Source organism: Mytilus galloprovincialis, chromosome 11 (genome assembly GCF_965363235.1).
Source record: "Mytilus galloprovincialis chromosome 11, xbMytGall1.hap1.1, whole genome shotgun sequence".
NCBI classification, from domain to species: Eukaryota; Metazoa; Mollusca; class Bivalvia; order Mytilida; family Mytilidae; genus Mytilus; species Mytilus galloprovincialis.
The window spans coordinates 60,456,644-60,475,376 of record NC_134848.1 but is presented as its reverse complement, the minus strand read 5'-3'; the positions used below and the strand labels follow the sequence as shown (position 1 = coordinate 60,475,376).

The 18,733-nt window shown below is 32.1% G+C and overlaps 1 protein-coding gene across 1 annotated transcript in view; it reads right to left on the bottom strand.

Moving 5' to 3' along the window:
- LOC143052518 (uncharacterized) overlaps positions 1-16,981 on the bottom strand; it is a 28,398-nt gene extending 11,417 nt beyond the window's left edge. The window contains exons 1-13 of the mRNA XM_076225566.1: positions 16,795-16,981; positions 15,914-15,990; positions 14,377-14,510; positions 13,955-14,035; positions 12,422-12,562; positions 9,862-9,971; positions 9,000-9,100; positions 8,489-8,583; positions 7,072-7,184; positions 6,482-6,606; positions 5,717-5,803; positions 4,522-4,694; positions 3,180-3,275 (exon numbers count right to left, since the gene is read on the bottom strand). Of these exons, the coding sequence (XP_076081681.1) occupies positions 3,180-3,275; positions 4,522-4,694; positions 5,717-5,803; positions 6,482-6,606; positions 7,072-7,184; positions 8,489-8,583; positions 9,000-9,100; positions 9,862-9,971; positions 12,422-12,562; positions 13,955-14,035; positions 14,377-14,510; positions 15,914-15,990; positions 16,795-16,967 (1,506 nt within the window). The 5' untranslated portion in view covers positions 16,968-16,981. The remainder of the gene's footprint in view (positions 1-3,179; positions 3,276-4,521; positions 4,695-5,716; positions 5,804-6,481; positions 6,607-7,071; positions 7,185-8,488; positions 8,584-8,999; positions 9,101-9,861; positions 9,972-12,421; positions 12,563-13,954; positions 14,036-14,376; positions 14,511-15,913; positions 15,991-16,794) is intronic.
- Positions 16,982-18,733: the final 1,752 nt, after the last annotated feature.

Sequence of the window (18,733 nt, the reverse complement as noted above, 5' to 3'; positions counted from 1 at the left end):
GTCCATTGGTCTAATCTTTACAGAGTGTTATTTTCTTATCAAAACCACTGTTTTAAGACAAAAAAAATAAAATATTTTTTTATTTTTGTTATATCAAAAATAGTATTTTTATAAATAAAAAATTCGAAATTAAGTTCTATAATGATGGACAATGGACTTTTTTTAAAGAGTTATGACCCTTAAAAATATTAAAATTTATGGAAAGTGGCCTCGTTAGCGCTCTCGATGGTACAAGTTTTTAATTTTTTATTTTCAGTTTATTTCTAATAGGACGGACGTAGTTTTTTTTAGCTCACCGTTTCAAAGGAACTGTGAAATTTGCCATCACTTGGCGTCCGTCGTCGTCTATTCGGTGTTAAATATTTGAAACATTTCCACTGAAACTACTGAACCAATCCCAGTAAAAATTAAACTGAATGATCCTTAGGATATCTAGAATAAAGTTTGTGTTTTATTTTCAATTTTGTAAAAAAACATGGCCGCCATGGGTAAAAATAGAACATAGGGGTAACATGCAGTGTGTAGCTTATATCTCAAACACTAAAGCCTTGAGAGCAAATTTTCAGATAAATCTAACAACCCATTGTTGGGTTGCGGCCACTAAATTGTTAATTGTACGGAAATTTTGCAGTTTTTGGTTATTATCTTGAATATCATTAATGACAAAGATAAACTGTAAACAGCACAACTTTCAGCAAAGTAAGATCTACAAATAAGTTTATATGACCAAAATTGTCAATTGAATCCTGTGGAGTTATAGCCCTTTAAAGAATTTTTTCACAATTTGTTCATCTAGTTTGCTTACTTTAAAAAAAGTCTTCTTCTGAATATGCTAAATCGATTTCGGCCCAACTTGGGAGTATCTTGTATAAACTTTGTATTTTATTTCCTTGTACTTCAAGAAACTTAGCCACTATGGCTAAAATGGAACATAGGGGTAAAATGCATTTTTTTGCTTTTGAAGAAAAAACGACAGATACAAAGAACATTTAAATGGAATTTTTAAGCCACTCATTGATATATATTGAAAGACACAAATAATCATTGATGCAAAATTTATGAAACTAGGACAGAGTCAATTTTAAAGACCATGAAATAGCACTTAAAGATTTTAAATTTCAATTTGCACAAAACAAGTGTAATTAGGGACGCAGCTATCCTTCATTCAGTTTTCAGCCTTTCGGCTATTTTCTGTTGATTGCTTTGGTTGTTGTCTCTTTGACACATTCCCCATATCTAAAAAAAGATCTTAATATATAACCAGGTGCTCCGCAGGGCGCAGCTTTATACGACCCCAGTGGTTGAACCCTGAACAGTTAGGGCAAATTTGGTCACAACATTCAAGCTTGATTCTGTCTGAATTTGGATTGTGATCAAATTTTTGAAATAATATAGGTTTTTGTCACAAAATTAATGTGGTCAAAGATCTAACAAATCTATTGCACAATACTGTGCAATTGAAGATTTCTTCTTGAAACTTTTCAAAATTCGAAATTTGAAAAATTTTGAAAAAAAAGGAAGCCCTTCAAAAATCGTAAACAAAAAATCCCCCCCCCAATTTTTTTAAACCCCCTTGGAGCAATAACCCTTAAACTCAATCCCATGCTTTCCATTGCAGTATTGAACATTGTAGTACAATTTCAGAGAGATCCATACAATTACACATAAGTTATTGTCTTGAAACTAGAAAAATGCTTGTTTTGACCCCTTTTTGGCCCTTAATTCCTAAACTTTGGCCCCATTACCCCTAAAATTAATCCAAACCTTCTACTTGTGGTTTTAAACATTGCGATATGATTTCAGAGCAATTGAAATACTTCTACACAAGTTATTATCCTGAAACTAAAAAAATGCTTGTTTTGGGCCCCTTTGGGCCCCTAATTCCTAATCGGTTGGGACCATCATCCCCAAAATCAATCCCAACCTTCCTTTTGTGGTATTGAACCTTCTGAAAAAGTTTCATGAAGATCTATTCACTTAAACTAAAGTTATTATCCGAAAACCAATGTGTCTTCGGGCGACGACGACGCAGACGACGTAGACGACGCAGACGACGACATCATACCATTATACGATCCCAAATTTTTTTTGGGGTCGTATAAAAATGGTGTAGGGGGTTTCTATTATTGCGCTCACCCTTTGAAGAAATTTCATGTTTTAATGCTCAAAATGTTCACAATTGAATTCCATCTTTTAAATTTTTAATAATTTTTTGAATTTTGAAAAAAAGGGGGGGGGGTGGAACCATGCCCAGAGAGAAAAAAATTCCTTCTCTACCAAAATATCTCTATCAATCATATATTCTCATTTATAATTACCAAATTTGTGTCAGAAATGCACGTATAAATGGAATGTTTTAGCTTTTTCAGTTCAAAATGTTTCAGTATTCATCTGTTTGGTAATCTGAATTTTGGTGAAAATTGACAATTTTTGACTAAAATTATTTTTTTAAAGAAAAAAAAACACACGACTTTCTTTTTATTTTATCAATATATAGAATGTGGTCTTTCAAAATTTGTCAATGACATTTCATGGTATTGTTGGTCTTGGGAGATAAACAGATTTAAAATTAAAGATTTTTTGAAATTTTTCATTTTCGAATTTTAACACATTTTTAAATGGTTGCTATGGAAACAAACTATTTAGTAAATTCAAAATTTTAACGTTTTTGTATAGTTAGGGGTTTTGTTTGTCAATACTGTAAATATACATATTTTTTGTATTGATTAACTTTATTTCTATGGGACTTTAAAACCCCTTATATTTCAATTTTCAAAGGCTACTTATGAACGTATTTAGGCAACATTTTGTAAGGATGGTTTCTATGGCAACCAAGGTTCAAAAGAAAAAAATTGATACATGAAACTTATTTTCATACCATACCCTCCTCATAAACAAAATATAAAGACATTTGAAGATGGGTCATGAATCGCCTATCAACAGGAACCTGCATGATTCTTACAAAGACCGGTACTTAACAATGCATTCGGTACATGTTTATCGTTGGTTTGACAGTTTAATTATCTCATGTAACCGATATAAGATAAGAAATGATGACTGGAAATCTATGAAATAATCAACAACGCATACATAATGATTATTTTTTTAAGCACCCAACATTAAAAAAAAATGTTTTCATGTAATACTCATATTCTATACTATGTGTACAATGTATTTACCCATGTCCAATCTCTGCCGCTCATGAACGCTCCGCAATCACTGGAATATCGACACATTTCGGATAAATGATTGTATTCAAATATGTGATCGTTTCCCTGCAAAATCAGATAATGTACAATGTTACTTTGGTCAACATCTGTATAGAGGGTTATTTTCGCCGGGTGTAATTTTTCTCTTATTTTCGCCAACATAACAAAATCGCCAACATAAATTCCACAATTTCAATAGTATGCATGCACTGGTGTTGCATAAAAAGTTTTAAACCGCTAAAATATTTGTTACTAGTTTCTTATTCAATGAAAATCATTGCAACTTATATTCAATAAAAATCACGATATTTTTCATGTAATAAGAATCACGATATTTTTCATGTAATAAAAATCACGATATTTTTCATGTAATAAAAATCACCATATTTTTCATGAAATAAAAATCACGTTATTTTTCATGTAATAAAACTCTCGATATTTTAATGCTATTTTACACCCAGGAAAAACACCCACATTAGTACAACGACTTGCCATTTGTTTTGGGTAATTTTAAACGCATCAGTCTGTGCTTTTATCTCTTTAGTGTTTTGCCGGAAATATTTATTCTAAATTTCTGGATATTCATAGAATGAAGTAAAATCATTTCGGACCCTGCATTTCATTTCTCCTATTTTTAATCTATATCTTTCATTTGTAGTGTTTGGCAAGCAATAAAACCAGGTTAAGCTTACCAATATTTCTTAAAATATCCTATACCAAGTCAGGTAAATAAAACTTTTTATCAGACAGTCTACATTCTATGTGCTATGTTTTAAGTGTACTATATGCTTTTAACTTATATATGTCATTTATGGTATCTTACTATGCATTATATGTTTAAAATTGTGCTGTTTTCATGACTTTTGTATGTGTGTATTGTATTGTGTGTGTGTATTGTATTTTGTTATTAAGTCGATTTGAAAAGCTCACTAGAGCTTGTGTTATGTAGTTTATAGAATATCGACTCTAAATAAAACTTTGAATCTTGAATCTTGAAAAGTTGCTATATTTCTAAGAAATTACCAAAAATAAGTCCATAGTACACAGATGCCCCACTTGCACTATCATTTCTTTCTATATTTAGTGGAACGTGAAAATTAGAATGATCATACACTAAGGAAAAATTGAAGTTTTAATTTGCATAAACTTCAACCTTATGAAATACTACCTTGATCAAAACTTTAACCTGAACAAGGCCAGACAGGTTGCCGAACGGACGAACGGACGAACGATCGAGCGAACCGACCGACCGAAAAAGATAATGCCCTAAAGTGGGGCATAAAAACCAAAAATTAATTAAACGTCTACTTACAGCCCATTTTATTCCTGTGTATGCTCCTTGAAAGAAAATATTATGATGCACATGTGCACCAACGCCATCACAGTTGACTCCATCACTGCCAACATAACCAACTCGTCCAAAATTAGATAAAATATTATCAGCAACTTCATTCTTTGAAGAAGTTAATGTTTTTCGATCACCGCCTAGAAATTAATTAAAATAAAATAGAGAATTGAAATTGGGAATGTGTCAAAGAGACTACAATACACCTAAATAAGTCATGTAAATAAATTGTTGCCTATGCTCTAGGCTAGTAGAAGCAACCTACGTATTGATTAGCAAGGTATAAGAATTCTATTTTAAATTCCATGTCCCATGCTTCAAAAATTGAATATGAACCTTATCTTTATGTATTCAACTGATTCAGAAGAAAGCGGCCAACTCATTCGATCGCCATTCATTAATGTGTTCATCACGGGTATCATTGGATCGCCGTACACTAATGTGTCCATCACGGGTATCATTGGATCGCCGTACACTAATGTGTCCATCACGGGTATCATTGGATCGCCGTACACTAATGTGTCCATCACGGGTATCATTGGATCGCCGTACACTAATGTGTCCATCACGGGTATCATTGGATCGCCGTACACAAAATAATGTGTCCATCACGGGTATCATTTCTTCCATAAAACTGTTACCTGGTTAGCATTGTGTGGCTTTGCAGTGTAACCAATATCTTCCTATGGATTGTTACTTAGTTAGCTAGCAAATTAATGACCTGCTTAGATAAGTATGGCGGATCTAGCGGGTGCGCAGAAAGAGTACGCCTTCTTTTGATCGCAAAAAAATATTATATCAAGTTTTTGACGATTAACAAGATATTTTTGCATAAATTCGTTCAAAAAAATATATTTTGTTTCAAGCCTTTCAAACAAACTTATCCAGGTTTTTTTTTCTGTCAGAAATATTAAAAAATTAAATAACTAATTTATGTTTTTAAAATCAGCTATATCGTATATTTGCACTCACTTTATTTTAGTATATCATTGACCGCTCGTATTTTGTATTAAAAATATTACATTTTTTTCATACACACCTTTATATTCATATATTGTGTAACTATTTTAATATTCGTATATAAGTGCATATAAAATTGTTATTAGTATGTGGAGGTATCCTATAAGCTGTATTGCTTTTGGAATAAAGTATTATTACAAACCTCTGATATCGATTCCACCATCTGTATTTCTTATCAGATTTTGATTAATTTTCAAATTGGTCCCTGTTATTGTTATACCGTATGATCCTGAAATTTGTTTTTAAAAACATGAAAGGAAATTCGATTAGCGTGAATAAGTGGTGAAAAGGATGTATAACTAAGGTAAAGAGACAATAGAATATCATGATTCAATAGACAATACGATAAACTTATACTTTAAAACAAGAATGTGTCCCTAGTACACGGATGCCCCATCCGCACTATCATTTTCTATGTTCAGTGGATCGTGAAAATGGGGTAAAAACTCTAATAAGGCATCAAAATTAGAAAGATCATATCAAAGGGAACACGTGTACTAAATTTCAATTTGATTGAACTTCAACTTCATCAAAAACTACCTTGACCAAAAACTATAACATGAAGCGGGACAGGCGGAAGAATGAACTGACGGACAAACGGACGGATGAACGAACGAACGGACGCAAGGACCAGAAAACATAATGTCCATAAATGGGGCATAAAAACAATAAAAAGATTAATAAAAAAAGATATGTTTCTAATAACCTTCAAGTGTACATTGTTGCTTCGCATCACGGTGCGGAGCTTTTAGTTTAAGTAGACATACACGCCATCTTGAAATTAAAATATCTACCTATGTTTTGAATACTAAAATATTTACCTAATACTATGTTTTAAATCCTAAATTATTTCCTATGTTTTGAATTCTAAAATATCTACGTATGTTTTGAATCCTTAAATATTTACCTATGTTTTGAATTCTAAGTCCTGTAAATGTTATACTTTTTACTTGAGGTGCCTCTATTCCAAACTTCCGACAACACTGAAGTGTGAACCCTTCAAGTACGATATTAGCCGAATCTTTTGAAATTCTGCAAGAAAATATTCAGTTTAGATCGTGTGTAAGCAAAAAATATGTCCTATGAAATCGTGTCTTCTTGAACTATATTTCACAGTTCATCTGTGATATTTCGTTCACGGGACAAAATATCACATTTGTAAACTATAAAATAGTGACTCCCTTAGTGAAAAATTGTACCTAGTACTTGGACAGAATTCAGGGATGTTTTTTAAAAACAGATATACGTGCAGATATTTAAGAAATAAAAGATTTCCTTTCGTTCAATAGTAGCCAAATCTTTTAATATTCTACGAAAAACATTCTTTTTTTTTAATTTCACTGATTTTCGTTTATCAAATAATTTCCCTTCGTTCAATGGTAGCTGAATCTTTTTTATATTCTACCTTTGAAGATATAGATGACATTTGAATCTTCAGAACGAATCAAATATATGTAAAAATATGTAAAATGCTAAATAAGATAAATATATACGTACGAGATGCACGTGTCGATGATAGAAGCTTCTATTGCGTCACCTTTGGCATAATGAGCGTTTTTCAAGGGCCATATGTATAACATTTTAGTCTTCCTATCCACATAGAACTCCCCCTAGAAATAATCAAATATAAATTTACAAATATTTAGCTAATAAAGAAACAATTTGCATAATATAAGATTGTGTTCATTTTTCTTTTTTTTTATTATTTTTTTTATTTATTTTTTAATTTTTTGGGGGGGACTGTTCTGTCAAATAATAAATTGGAGTTAATTTAACCTAATGGATACAACAACGCCACTTTTAATTACTCGGGAGCATATTACTATTTATACTGCACTCGTTCTATTTGAGCAGTCAAAATGCATTGACTGTATATTTCTATGTCATATACAGTCACTGACCCGATATCACTTTTCCTCATGAATATTTAAATAGAAAATGCCGAAATAATATTTAATTATTCATACGACCTCTTCAACCTGTTCTTGTTTCCAATGCATACAACGACGCGTGGATCGACTAAACCTTGTTTCTTTTGCAATAATTGGGAAAACATATTTCATTTGTTAATATTTTTTGTTTGCAACCTATAAATTATTATGTTTCATGCTTATGGTTTCTATTTAAGTCCAGACTCAAACAATTTCGTTCACCGTCGAGTGTGAGTTTCAACAGGTAAATATGTACATTTCATTGTGTTGTATATTTCTCCGCGAGCATGATATGAGGCCTTTTTAAAGGGGATTTTCCCCAATATTTAAATCCAATAAATAACCTTAACGCATTAAACAACCATTGAAAAGGTTGTTTTAGATTGCAGTATAAAGACAATAATAGTGCATTGACTTGACATATCAACGATATAAGGATTCGGCCCGAAACGAGGAAATAGCTCGGCACAGCCTCGCATTTCCCGTTTCTAAGCCTCATCCTTATATCGTTGATATGTCAAGTCAATGCACTATTATTGTCTATGTAATTTGTGGCAGAAAAACCGGATGAGCACATTCGTGATATATGAAAGATCGAGAAATGTAGATGAAATATAAAATACAAGGTTGTTGATTGGATCTTAATTATCGAAAAATACGCATTGATTTTGTTATTTGATTACGGACTTTCTGTTTGGAATTTTTCTCGGACTATTTTTGTTATTTTACTTTAATTTCATTTCCTTTAATTGATTTTCCTTATTTTGTATAGTTGTTTAAGTGATACTCATACCTACAAAGTTCGTTTAAACGTTTTTATACGCAATGCTTTATATGCTTTTTATATTGGAATGTATTGGAATGGAGTGTTGAGACTTAAATAAAATATTGAATCCTTAAACAATCATGTAACTAGCGTATATTATTGTGGTCATTATTTGTGTATGAATTAACATGGAAACGAAGTAGCAGGTTATACTTACAGGTTGGTCAAGTTCGGACAGCACATTTATAAATCTGAAATAGCCACCTTGATTATGGTAATCTACCTTACCAGGATTTTTCTCGTTATAATTTCCTGAAACAAAATACAAAAATATTGTAAAGGAACAAATAAAATGTTTAAATTATATAAGAATTTTATCAAACTTTATTATTTTTCAGACGTACACACTAGCAGAAATGACACGGTATGCTTATAATATTATAGGACAAAATATACCGTACTTTGGACTATGATGGTTTACTTTTACAAATTGTGACTTGGATAGAGAGTTGTCTCAATAGCACTAGTATCACATCTTCTTTTATCTGTAATAGTACGTGAAATGATTATAACGATTCAACTCTTTACCGATATCAAATGATATAAAAGTTAACACTTATAGGTAACAATATGCTTTCGGCAATGAACAAAAACTCATACCGCACAATAATTAATTCCCCAAAACAAATTACAAATGGACTCCTTAGCATCAAAAGGTCAATGTTTACCTTTCTTCAGTCCGTACATGACTTTTTCTGTGACTGACAACCATTGACCTTTGGGGTCAAACTTAGCAACTTTGTAAGCTTTATCAGCCCAGCTCCAGAACCTGTGGAAAATGTTCAAAATTTTATATAAATAATTTTATATTTCACGTGTGTTAATCTTTTAAATTTCTGACATTCAAATTATATAAAACAATAAAAAAAAGTCTCCAAAATTTCATCGAAGAAAAAGCATGGCCATAAATATGATAGAATTAAAATGCATGTACGAACAAAAAATCATATCAACAGAACACATCTATTTACATTTAAATTCAGAGTTGCATACTTTAACTCATCGTGCTTAAACCATGAAAAACATTATGTGTTGAATTTGAAAGCACAGTTCAAATATTTGTTATTTGCAAGGTACGATTTTACACATTAGCATCAAATTGAATAGTATGTAACATAGGGCGGCACAGCTTGCTGATAGGGTTTTTGATTATGTAATTACATTGTCGATTTTATATAGTGATTATTTGATTACAAGTCCAAATATTTGATGATTATTTGATTACAAGTCCAAATATTTGATGATTATTTGATTACAAGTCCAAATATTTGATGATTATTTGATTACAAGTCCAAATATTTGATGATTATTTGATTACAAGTCCAATTATTTGATGAACATTTGATTACAAGTCCAATTATTTGATGAACATTTGATTATTTGATAATCTAGGACTGTATTTTTGATTATTTGAAATGATTATCTTATTTTAAAAAATATGATTATGTGATTATAAAAGCAAGACATTTGTGATTATGTGATTACTTGGACACCCCCATGAAGGGCCTCTATAAATATTATATTATTTACCAGAATCCATGTACCCAGAGATCGTCTTCAGGAATCCATTTAAATGGTTCTTTTGATTCGTAATGAAACGATTGACCATTCGCATCCGGTTTGTCGATGTTAATATAACCCTTCAATCAAACAGATCAAATAGAATACAATAAATTTAATGCGACTGTCATACAAGTGCAAGTGAGAGGTTTAGCTAGCTATAAAACCAAGTTCAATGCACCATTTTCTGCATTTGAACATGCCTAGCTGTACCAAGTCAAAAATATGACAGTTGATGTCCATTCTATTGGTGTGTTTTATATATATTTTGATTTGGGACGTTCCGTTTTGAATTTCCCTCGGTGATCGGTATTTTTGTGATTTTACGTTCCATCATTATTTTCGAAAGGAAGAGAGGTTACATAAATACTCTTTTCGATAAATTTCCCGAATGGAAAGTCTGATCATGATCGATACTAACTTGATATACTTCTCATAGTCAGAAACTAACTTGTATTGTTGCCTGGTTTTCATTCGCGTCGGAAAATTCAAAGTAAACAAGCATAAATTATCATTTTAAAAAATTGTATTGCCTCATTCTGTAGACAACTTTGAATGTTGGTTCGACAGAGATTACCACGTGTTCAGTAATAACATACACCCATCACGTCCCCTGAATTTCATTTGTTTTAAGTATTAGATAAAATACAAAGGTAACAAAGAAACAGGCCGGTAATAACCGTTGCCGGATAGTTTTTCTGCACGAGTAGTCAGGTCAAGGTCCGAGGCGATAGCCGAGGACCTTGACCTGACTACAAGTGCAGAAAAACTATTCGGCTGGTTGTAACCGGCCTGTTTCTTTTGTTACTTTTGTTTTTTATCTGACTTGTACGACGTTTCAAGAAAGTAATTATACATTTAGCAAGACTAAACATTTGAGAAAAAAAAATCAGGAATCTAATAATTTGATAAAAAAAAAAGAACCATTTCAAGTAAAAAGTGAATGTTGTACGCATTTAAGACTTTTTAAAATGCAACTTCGCAAAAAGGTAATGTATTACAGAAATAGTTTAGTGGTAAGTAAGATAACGTTTGATTTTTATCAATGAAACGGAAAACGGAGAGGGGGAGGTCTAATTCATTTTAAAATAAAGAGGCTGTGATCTTTATTTTTGATAAAAAAAAAATGTAGGATATGCCATTCCATCCCCCCCCCCCCCCCCCCATAAAAAAAATGGTAAAAATCGCCCATTTGTTGCAAAATGCATGAATTTAATATTCAGTGATGGAGTCGCAGGGGTTGGAACAACCCTTTTTTGGACGATCAATGCATTTAAATGCAGACATAGAGTTGGACCCCCCCCCCCCCCCCCCCTGTTTTGTCCTGGATCCGCCACTGATATAAATTCGATAACAATATAAATGTATCAAAAGAATGAATTTCCTACTTCAATAGTGAATGAAATGTTTATGAAAAAAATGGATTTTGTCTTAATATTATATATATTCAGGCATATATTTTGATTTTTTTTTAATTCATGCTGGTCTCTAGATTTGCAAGTGTTGATCGGGATTAAACACGTGTTAATATATGATCCAATCGCAGCTTACCGCCCAAAATTGATGACATAAGTTGAATGATTTTCTCCTAGATCTGCTGCTTATTTGGACGTGTATTACATGAACACTTTTAGTTTATAGGATCAATCGTTGGTGAGTTGATAGGGACTTTATCTTTTGATGTTAGATCTTTGATTTTTATTTACTTATTTCCTGTCTTATTTTTATTGAAATATACACGTAAGTATTAGCATTTCTTTACTTTCAGCATTGTCCAAAATACTATTCATGTCCATAATTTATTGACCGAATATTTTGCTTCATAAAGGGGGCGGTATGTTCTTTTTTGAGTATATTAACTATTTACTTTTCAACGCCATCACCCAAATGTTTTTGTTTAAATTAGCACTATTAACGGTATTCGGAAAATCAGGAATCATGCAAAACATTAATTTGTCATCTGCTTGACTATAATAATTGTTTTCTCATAAAATTTGGGATCAAAATATCTATTTTAGGAGAAAACCATACCCCCCTTTTTTTTAAGTTAAATGTCTAATCCCTTAGTGTACTGATATGAATAGTATTTAACTGGAAATGTTTAAAAAAAAAAAGATATTGATGCTAACGTTAATATTTTGTTCAATAAAAAGACAGGAAATAAGTCGGTGAACCAAAAAGTTCAAATCTAATTGAAAGTTAAAGTGTCCATGAACTCACTTATCATGCACGAGTGATTCTATTTATAAAAAGTGTCCGTGTAACAACTAAAAAGAGTCCGTGTATCGTCTAAAAAGAGTCCGTGTAACACCCGTTAATGTACTGTTTTTCTATAGCTCTGCGGGGGGCAAAGTCGTACAAAAGTGGAATACATAATCATTTGATGAAAATCATTACAAATATCAAATTAGCTTGAGGCTGACGTAAAGATTAAAATATTTTTAAATGAGCATATATAAATGCAGCCTTAACGATACCTAAATACTGTTATAAAATAAAAACAAGAAACAAATAGATTTATTTAACATACCTCATTTGGATATCTTGCTAAGGTCAGAGGTCGATCATTTTCAAAGATTTCCAACCAAGACGTACGCCGGGTGTAATATCCGAATGTAGACATTTCTCCCAAGTCTGTAATGCCAACATCCGGTAACGACACCTGCTGTACCTGAACATAAAAAGAAAAATGCCAGAAATAAGTATATTCTTACGGGAATAAGTTATTACTGTCACAACAATTTAAGAAAAGTGATGAGAACTAAATAGAACATTTTTTTTTAATCGTTTCCATCTATCGGCAGCGGATTTTGTCAGGCGCATAGCATCTTCACTGGTTAAAGGTTACGACCAATTCCCTCTTGGTCAGCAAAGATGCTGATGTTCATACAACATAAGTAAAACATCATCTGACAAATATTATTAGAAGCCTACCAATACACAAATAATATACAATTTTAAAAAAGCGTTAAAAGCTGTTTCATAGCATGGTTTTTATTGGGCGAAACATTTTCATTATATCTTGAATATAATCAAAATACACAAAAATGTTGTTTTTTTTATGCAAAAGGTTTGTTTCTACTCGCGTATTTGACAAATAAATTTGGACATTTTATTAGAAAATCGTCGTTTTAGTGCCGTACTATGCAGCAACGGGTGGAGACTTAAGGGGACCCTTTATGTATTAGTTTGTATGAACAATATTCTTTACTTGTTACAATTTTCAATTATTTCTACTGGCGAGCTAACGGAATATTAACAACAGCCTGAGTCTTGTATTTTTTAAGACATCGAATGAAATTCAAGCCATTACGGAATATAATCTTCAAAAATAAAATTTTCCAAAAAAGAGTAAAACATTAATTATTTTTTTTACGTAGAAGTGATTTTACAATTAATCTTTCTCAATGTAGTAGAGAACATTGTATTCTAAAATATGTCCTAATCGATCTTTTACAAAATTTGAAATTGCCAAACGCAAGCTGAAATCGAACCTCGTGACAAGAACAAAATTTGCACACGGCATCTTGACTGTCGTCCCTTCTCTGGAAAAAAAACATTATATATGAAATGAGTAAATAAAGCAGCACTGTAATACAATATAAGTTTGACAAAGAAGAAAAAAGATGAGAATATAAAACATAACTGTGCAAGACAAACGCCTATTAATCTTTTTCTTCATTGTTTTAATTAAGGAGACTAATTTCTTTTGTTTGGAGTCTTTTTGTCTACATTCCTGACATCTTTAAATTACCTTATTTTGATTTACTCATGTACAGAACACATAAAACAGATTTTTTTTCCGAAACTGCACCGCTTGATTAAACTTCTTTTGGTTATTCTTTATTCACAGAGTGCCAGAACGTCCTATCACAAAGTATGTTACCGGTTGAAAATTAAGATACTCTAGATACTACGGAGTAATAGGTACCGTTTTCAGAGTAGCAGACAAAAAAATTCATGACTGGTAACTGGTTTAAACTTGATCAAATTACCATTTTTAGTGTAGCAGACGAAAACAACTTTTCATGGCTGGTAACTAGTTCAAAATTGTTCCACTTACCGCTTTAAGAGCAGCGGACGATATTTTTTCGTGAAATTTAACTGGTTTAAACTTGTTCCAAGGTATCCGTTGCCCTCCTGTCTGAAAGTTAAAATAATCGAATACATCTCACCAAATGAAATAGGATAGCGCTTTGTGCACATTTCGATTCTTGTTGAAAGTAATATAATGGCAATTTAAATCAAATAAAAATCTAGTTGCTGAATGTGCTATGAGATCGTTACAGTTACTGCGAGTACCCTTTGCTTTGATCTGTTCTGGTTGTATTTAAGATACGTGTATGAAAACGAGCACCGTGGTTTTGGAACAAAAAGCCAAATTGGCAATAGTATTATGAAATTTTGCACTTTTTTCAGGTTATTTAAATGAAATATTTAATCAAAATAAATAATCAAATCAAGATAGTCTTAGAATATACGTACCACTCGAACTTTATCTTTTTTATTTGTTCGGATGGTTAGTTTTCGGGACTCCTTGTTTGTGATGACTAAAGTAGACTTTAGATCAAAGTAACATGTAGATCCACAAGTTCCACACATCAATTCTATTACAATATCTGAAAAAAGAAGGCATAGCTGGTCCTCATTTTCATCATTACCTGATCCATTTGTTTTCTTGAGTAAAATATATCATTGTTCTATTCTCCGAAAAAATACATATTACACCGTGGACAATTACTACGGAACATATATGTCTGTCTTACATTTTTTTTAATTAAATTTTACTAACAATACAAGAAAAAATTCCATTCTCAATTTCAAGTGATACCAATAAGTATAATTAAATATTTGAAACATGTAATGTAATGTAAGGTATTGAATGATTTTAACGTGACGACATGTTATTGACCGGTAACCTTCATACTAACATTTAACGTGACGACATGTTATTGACCGGTAACCTTCATACTAACATTTAACGTGACGACATGTTATTGACCGGTAACCTTCATACTAACATTTAACGTGACGACATGTTATTGACCGGTAACCTTCATACTAACATTTAACGTGACGACATGTTATTGACCGGTAACCTTCATACTAACATTTAACGTGACGACATGTTATTGACCGGTAACCTTCATACTAACATTTAACGTGACGACATGTTATTGACCGGTAACCTTCATACTAACATTTAACGAATAGCACAACCAAGAAAAAACAGGATCTACTTATCCTTCCAGAGTACCTGAGATCACCCCCAGTTTTTGGTGGGGTTCGTGTTGCTTAGTCTTTAGTTTTCTATGCTGTGTTTTGTGTAGTATTATTTGTCTATTTGTCTTTTTCATGTTTAGCCATGGAGTTGTCAGTTTATTTTTGATCTATGAGTCTGACTGTCCCCCGGGTATCTTTCGCCCCTCTCCTATAAACTACTGTTATTTTCTACTTAAATAAGCAACACGATCAGTCGGCAATCCTCGGTAGAATCCGCTACTCTCCTTCTGAGGGTACGGAATCGGCCGAGTTGAGACGAATGCAACACGATAAGTTCCTAGTGTGTAACTGGATCCTCTTATCCTATCATAGTACCCGGGATGAACCCAGGATTTTGGTAGGGTTCATTTTGCCAAGTCCTTAAATTTTTTCTGAATTGTGAGTTACAAACTTTTATTTGTAAATTGGTCGTTTTTCGGTATTTCGCCGTGTTGTGATATTTGTTATCGACTTGTGAGTTTGAAATCTCTTTCAAATTGGTTCCAACCACTTCTCATGTATAATAATATCGTATGGATAAGAGCAAGTGCCGTGACATTCAAAAACTACAATTTCTGAATTAAATTAACACCAAAATGAAGGGGGGTCCCTTCGCAAGGGCTTGTGCTCTACGCTAAAGGAAACTTTTCGTTATCTCCCATTGTATATCCCATGTATAATCGAAGTGCAGGTTCATATAGATACCATTTATAGTTGTTATTTTGGTTTTTTTTTTTACTAAAGTTTAATTCTAACTCACCGTTTCCATTGTAATTATCAGTATTTATTAATGACAGCGCATGTTCTATTGTCTTCAAAGGGGACCCGCTACTCGTTCTGTGTAAATTAGATCGGATACATATATCAAACAGATAATAGTGGAAATTTTTTTAACAAAGCTAACGCAAAAGTCGTGGTTAACTAAAGCAGTCATCTCAGACAATATTTCAAGATTAGTGCAGAATAATCCAGTGACTATATGTATTTAGTGGGTTATGTTGTAGAGGTATGAGGTAGAAATTTGTCTTTGTGGTTTTTGCTCCGTGTTGAAGGCCATACTGTAACTTTGAGATGAAAAAACAACACATGCATTGTTCCTTTTCTTTCTGTGTGTTGTAATATGCATGTACTGATTTTTGTGTATTGAATGAATACAACATATTCTTTATATTTCTTTTATCAATCAATTAAAGTTTTTTCGACAATGCAACAAATTTTAAGACAATTATATTACGGTAACCGCATACTAGTATAAACTCAACATAGATAGATGTATCTGCTATGTTATTTCAGTCGCACAATTTGGTCTTCAAACGAATCAACAGTGACGCTCGAATAAAAAAAAGTTAAATTCTATACCTAGGATATAGAAAATCATTTGTATTTCCTGAAATTCAAAGTTTTGAAAACAGTAGATTTATTAATATGAGCATATCTTTTCAATGATAATTCACTTCAAAATAGAAGTGCCGACTATATATTTGGAGGTTTCGTCTTTCAAACACAAACTTTGATATCCTTTTTGTGCAAAATTTGACAAAAGCATATGTACAATATAATAATAAACATTAGTCGAGAAAAAAAATACATATAACAAGTGCCTGCGTAGTTTTATCTTAAATTACGGAATATGTTTCTTACCCTTTATTTTTGTCCGAACCACACGGACTAACGTAGATATCCATTGTTTTCGCTCTCCTCCAATATCGCCATCTCGAGAACTCGGCGGAACTCGCAATTATTAAAGACATGAAAATTAATGAGAGATACATGTTTCCTCTATGCTGAATTATTCTTGTTTTCGAAAACCACATAGTATATTTATATATAAGCATAAATATATTTTAATCATTTGACGGTATCGAAGATAAATTCCGCAGGCATTTTCAAAACTATAGCCTACAAACCTATATAAGTACTTTGTTTTCAATAATAAGATTTTATCTGTTGATGGAGAACGTAATCAAAGTTAAATTGCGTTATTTTAAAATTTCACCGTATGTCATCTGCTGGTCAAGGTTCGATATATGTCCTCGAGCTCTGGACTCGTATCTATATATACCACATTTGTTTTACATATAAGTGGACTATAATTATTCCATAAAATTGTCAATTTTCGTTTCTATGCAGTTGTTACATTGAGTAAATCAAAATTTTAGTTTTTGACAATTTATGAAAATGCTAACAAATTCAAAATTAAGAATAATGATAATGACAGTCTAAGGCCGAAATGATAGAATTATAATTGCAAACATTTCAACATGTTCAACTGCTTCAGAAAACTTTTTTTTTTGTATTAGATTTGAGAATTTTGAAATGTTTGAGTAACTACAGTGTGTAAATTTGTTTATTTCCCCTCACCCTGTTTTGTTTATTGAACAATAATGTCAACCTCATTTTCTGTTCAGTGTTTACTTTTTCAAGCAAATTAATATGAATTTAAAAAGATAATTCAACCAAAAATAAAAACTATTTGTGAATGCCAAATCGTTTGCTTTTCGCAGTGAATGTTTTTTCATCGACTTAAAAAAAAATTGTAGTGGATGCAAGACAAAGATTTAAAGAGTATGTACAACTTCCAAGCAAGGACCGAAGCTCATAAACTCGGCAATCATGTTAAACGCAGGACTTCGGGAATGTCCGGAGAGCCGACATCCTTGCTTCGGAAGTTGATGTAGCTACTGTTTAAACTAAGGTACTGATAAAAGTATAAAAGATTAAAAAGGAAAAAGAAAAACAGCCAATTAGTTTCATAAAGATCATACGCCTTTTTACTCCAAACTGTGCATTTAGCTAGTCTACAATCTGTCGATTGTCATTGTACAAGGTCTAATTGTTAATGACGTCTTTACATTGCCATGGATGTTGCATGTGTACTAAATGATAGTTTAGTCTTAGATGCATTATATTTTTATAAGTTGTTTTCCCTTTGTACTAGTTGTCAGTGGTGGCAAGTACAGTACTCTAAAAAATGTACCTCGTGCCTTTTTTGTTGTGGTGATGTATAAGTACTGTGCCACGTACGGGTTGTGTTTTTGTTAGATGTATTTTTGCTTTGTATTGATCTGATTAGTTCGGCCCCTTTCAACTGTTTTCTATATATAGCTTGTTCTTATGCTGTACACTACAGGTAAGGGAGGGTCTGTGCCTTCAACTTAGCTTAAACCAAACTCTCACCTCAGGTCAGGAGCATGTAATTCAGTGTTGTCAACTCGTTTGTTGATATATATATATATTGGTTTTTCTTTCATTATTTTGTACAAAAATCATGCCGCTAATTTTTCTCGTTTGAATCGTTAAAATACATTTCCCATTCAGGGGCCTTTCTAGCTAGCTGAATACATAGTGTGTTTTTTCTCATTGTTGAAGACCCAATTATTTGTTAATTTCCGTGTCATCCGGTCTTGTACGGAGAGTTTTCTCAATGAATACATACCACATCTTCCTTTTTCATAGTTAACGTGACTTTTAATTATCATTAATAATAAAACGTGTAATCAAAAAAAAAATAATAAACTTGAAATCTCAGGGCTATATTTACAAAGGAAGAACATTTTGTTTGAATGATTACATGCTTTTT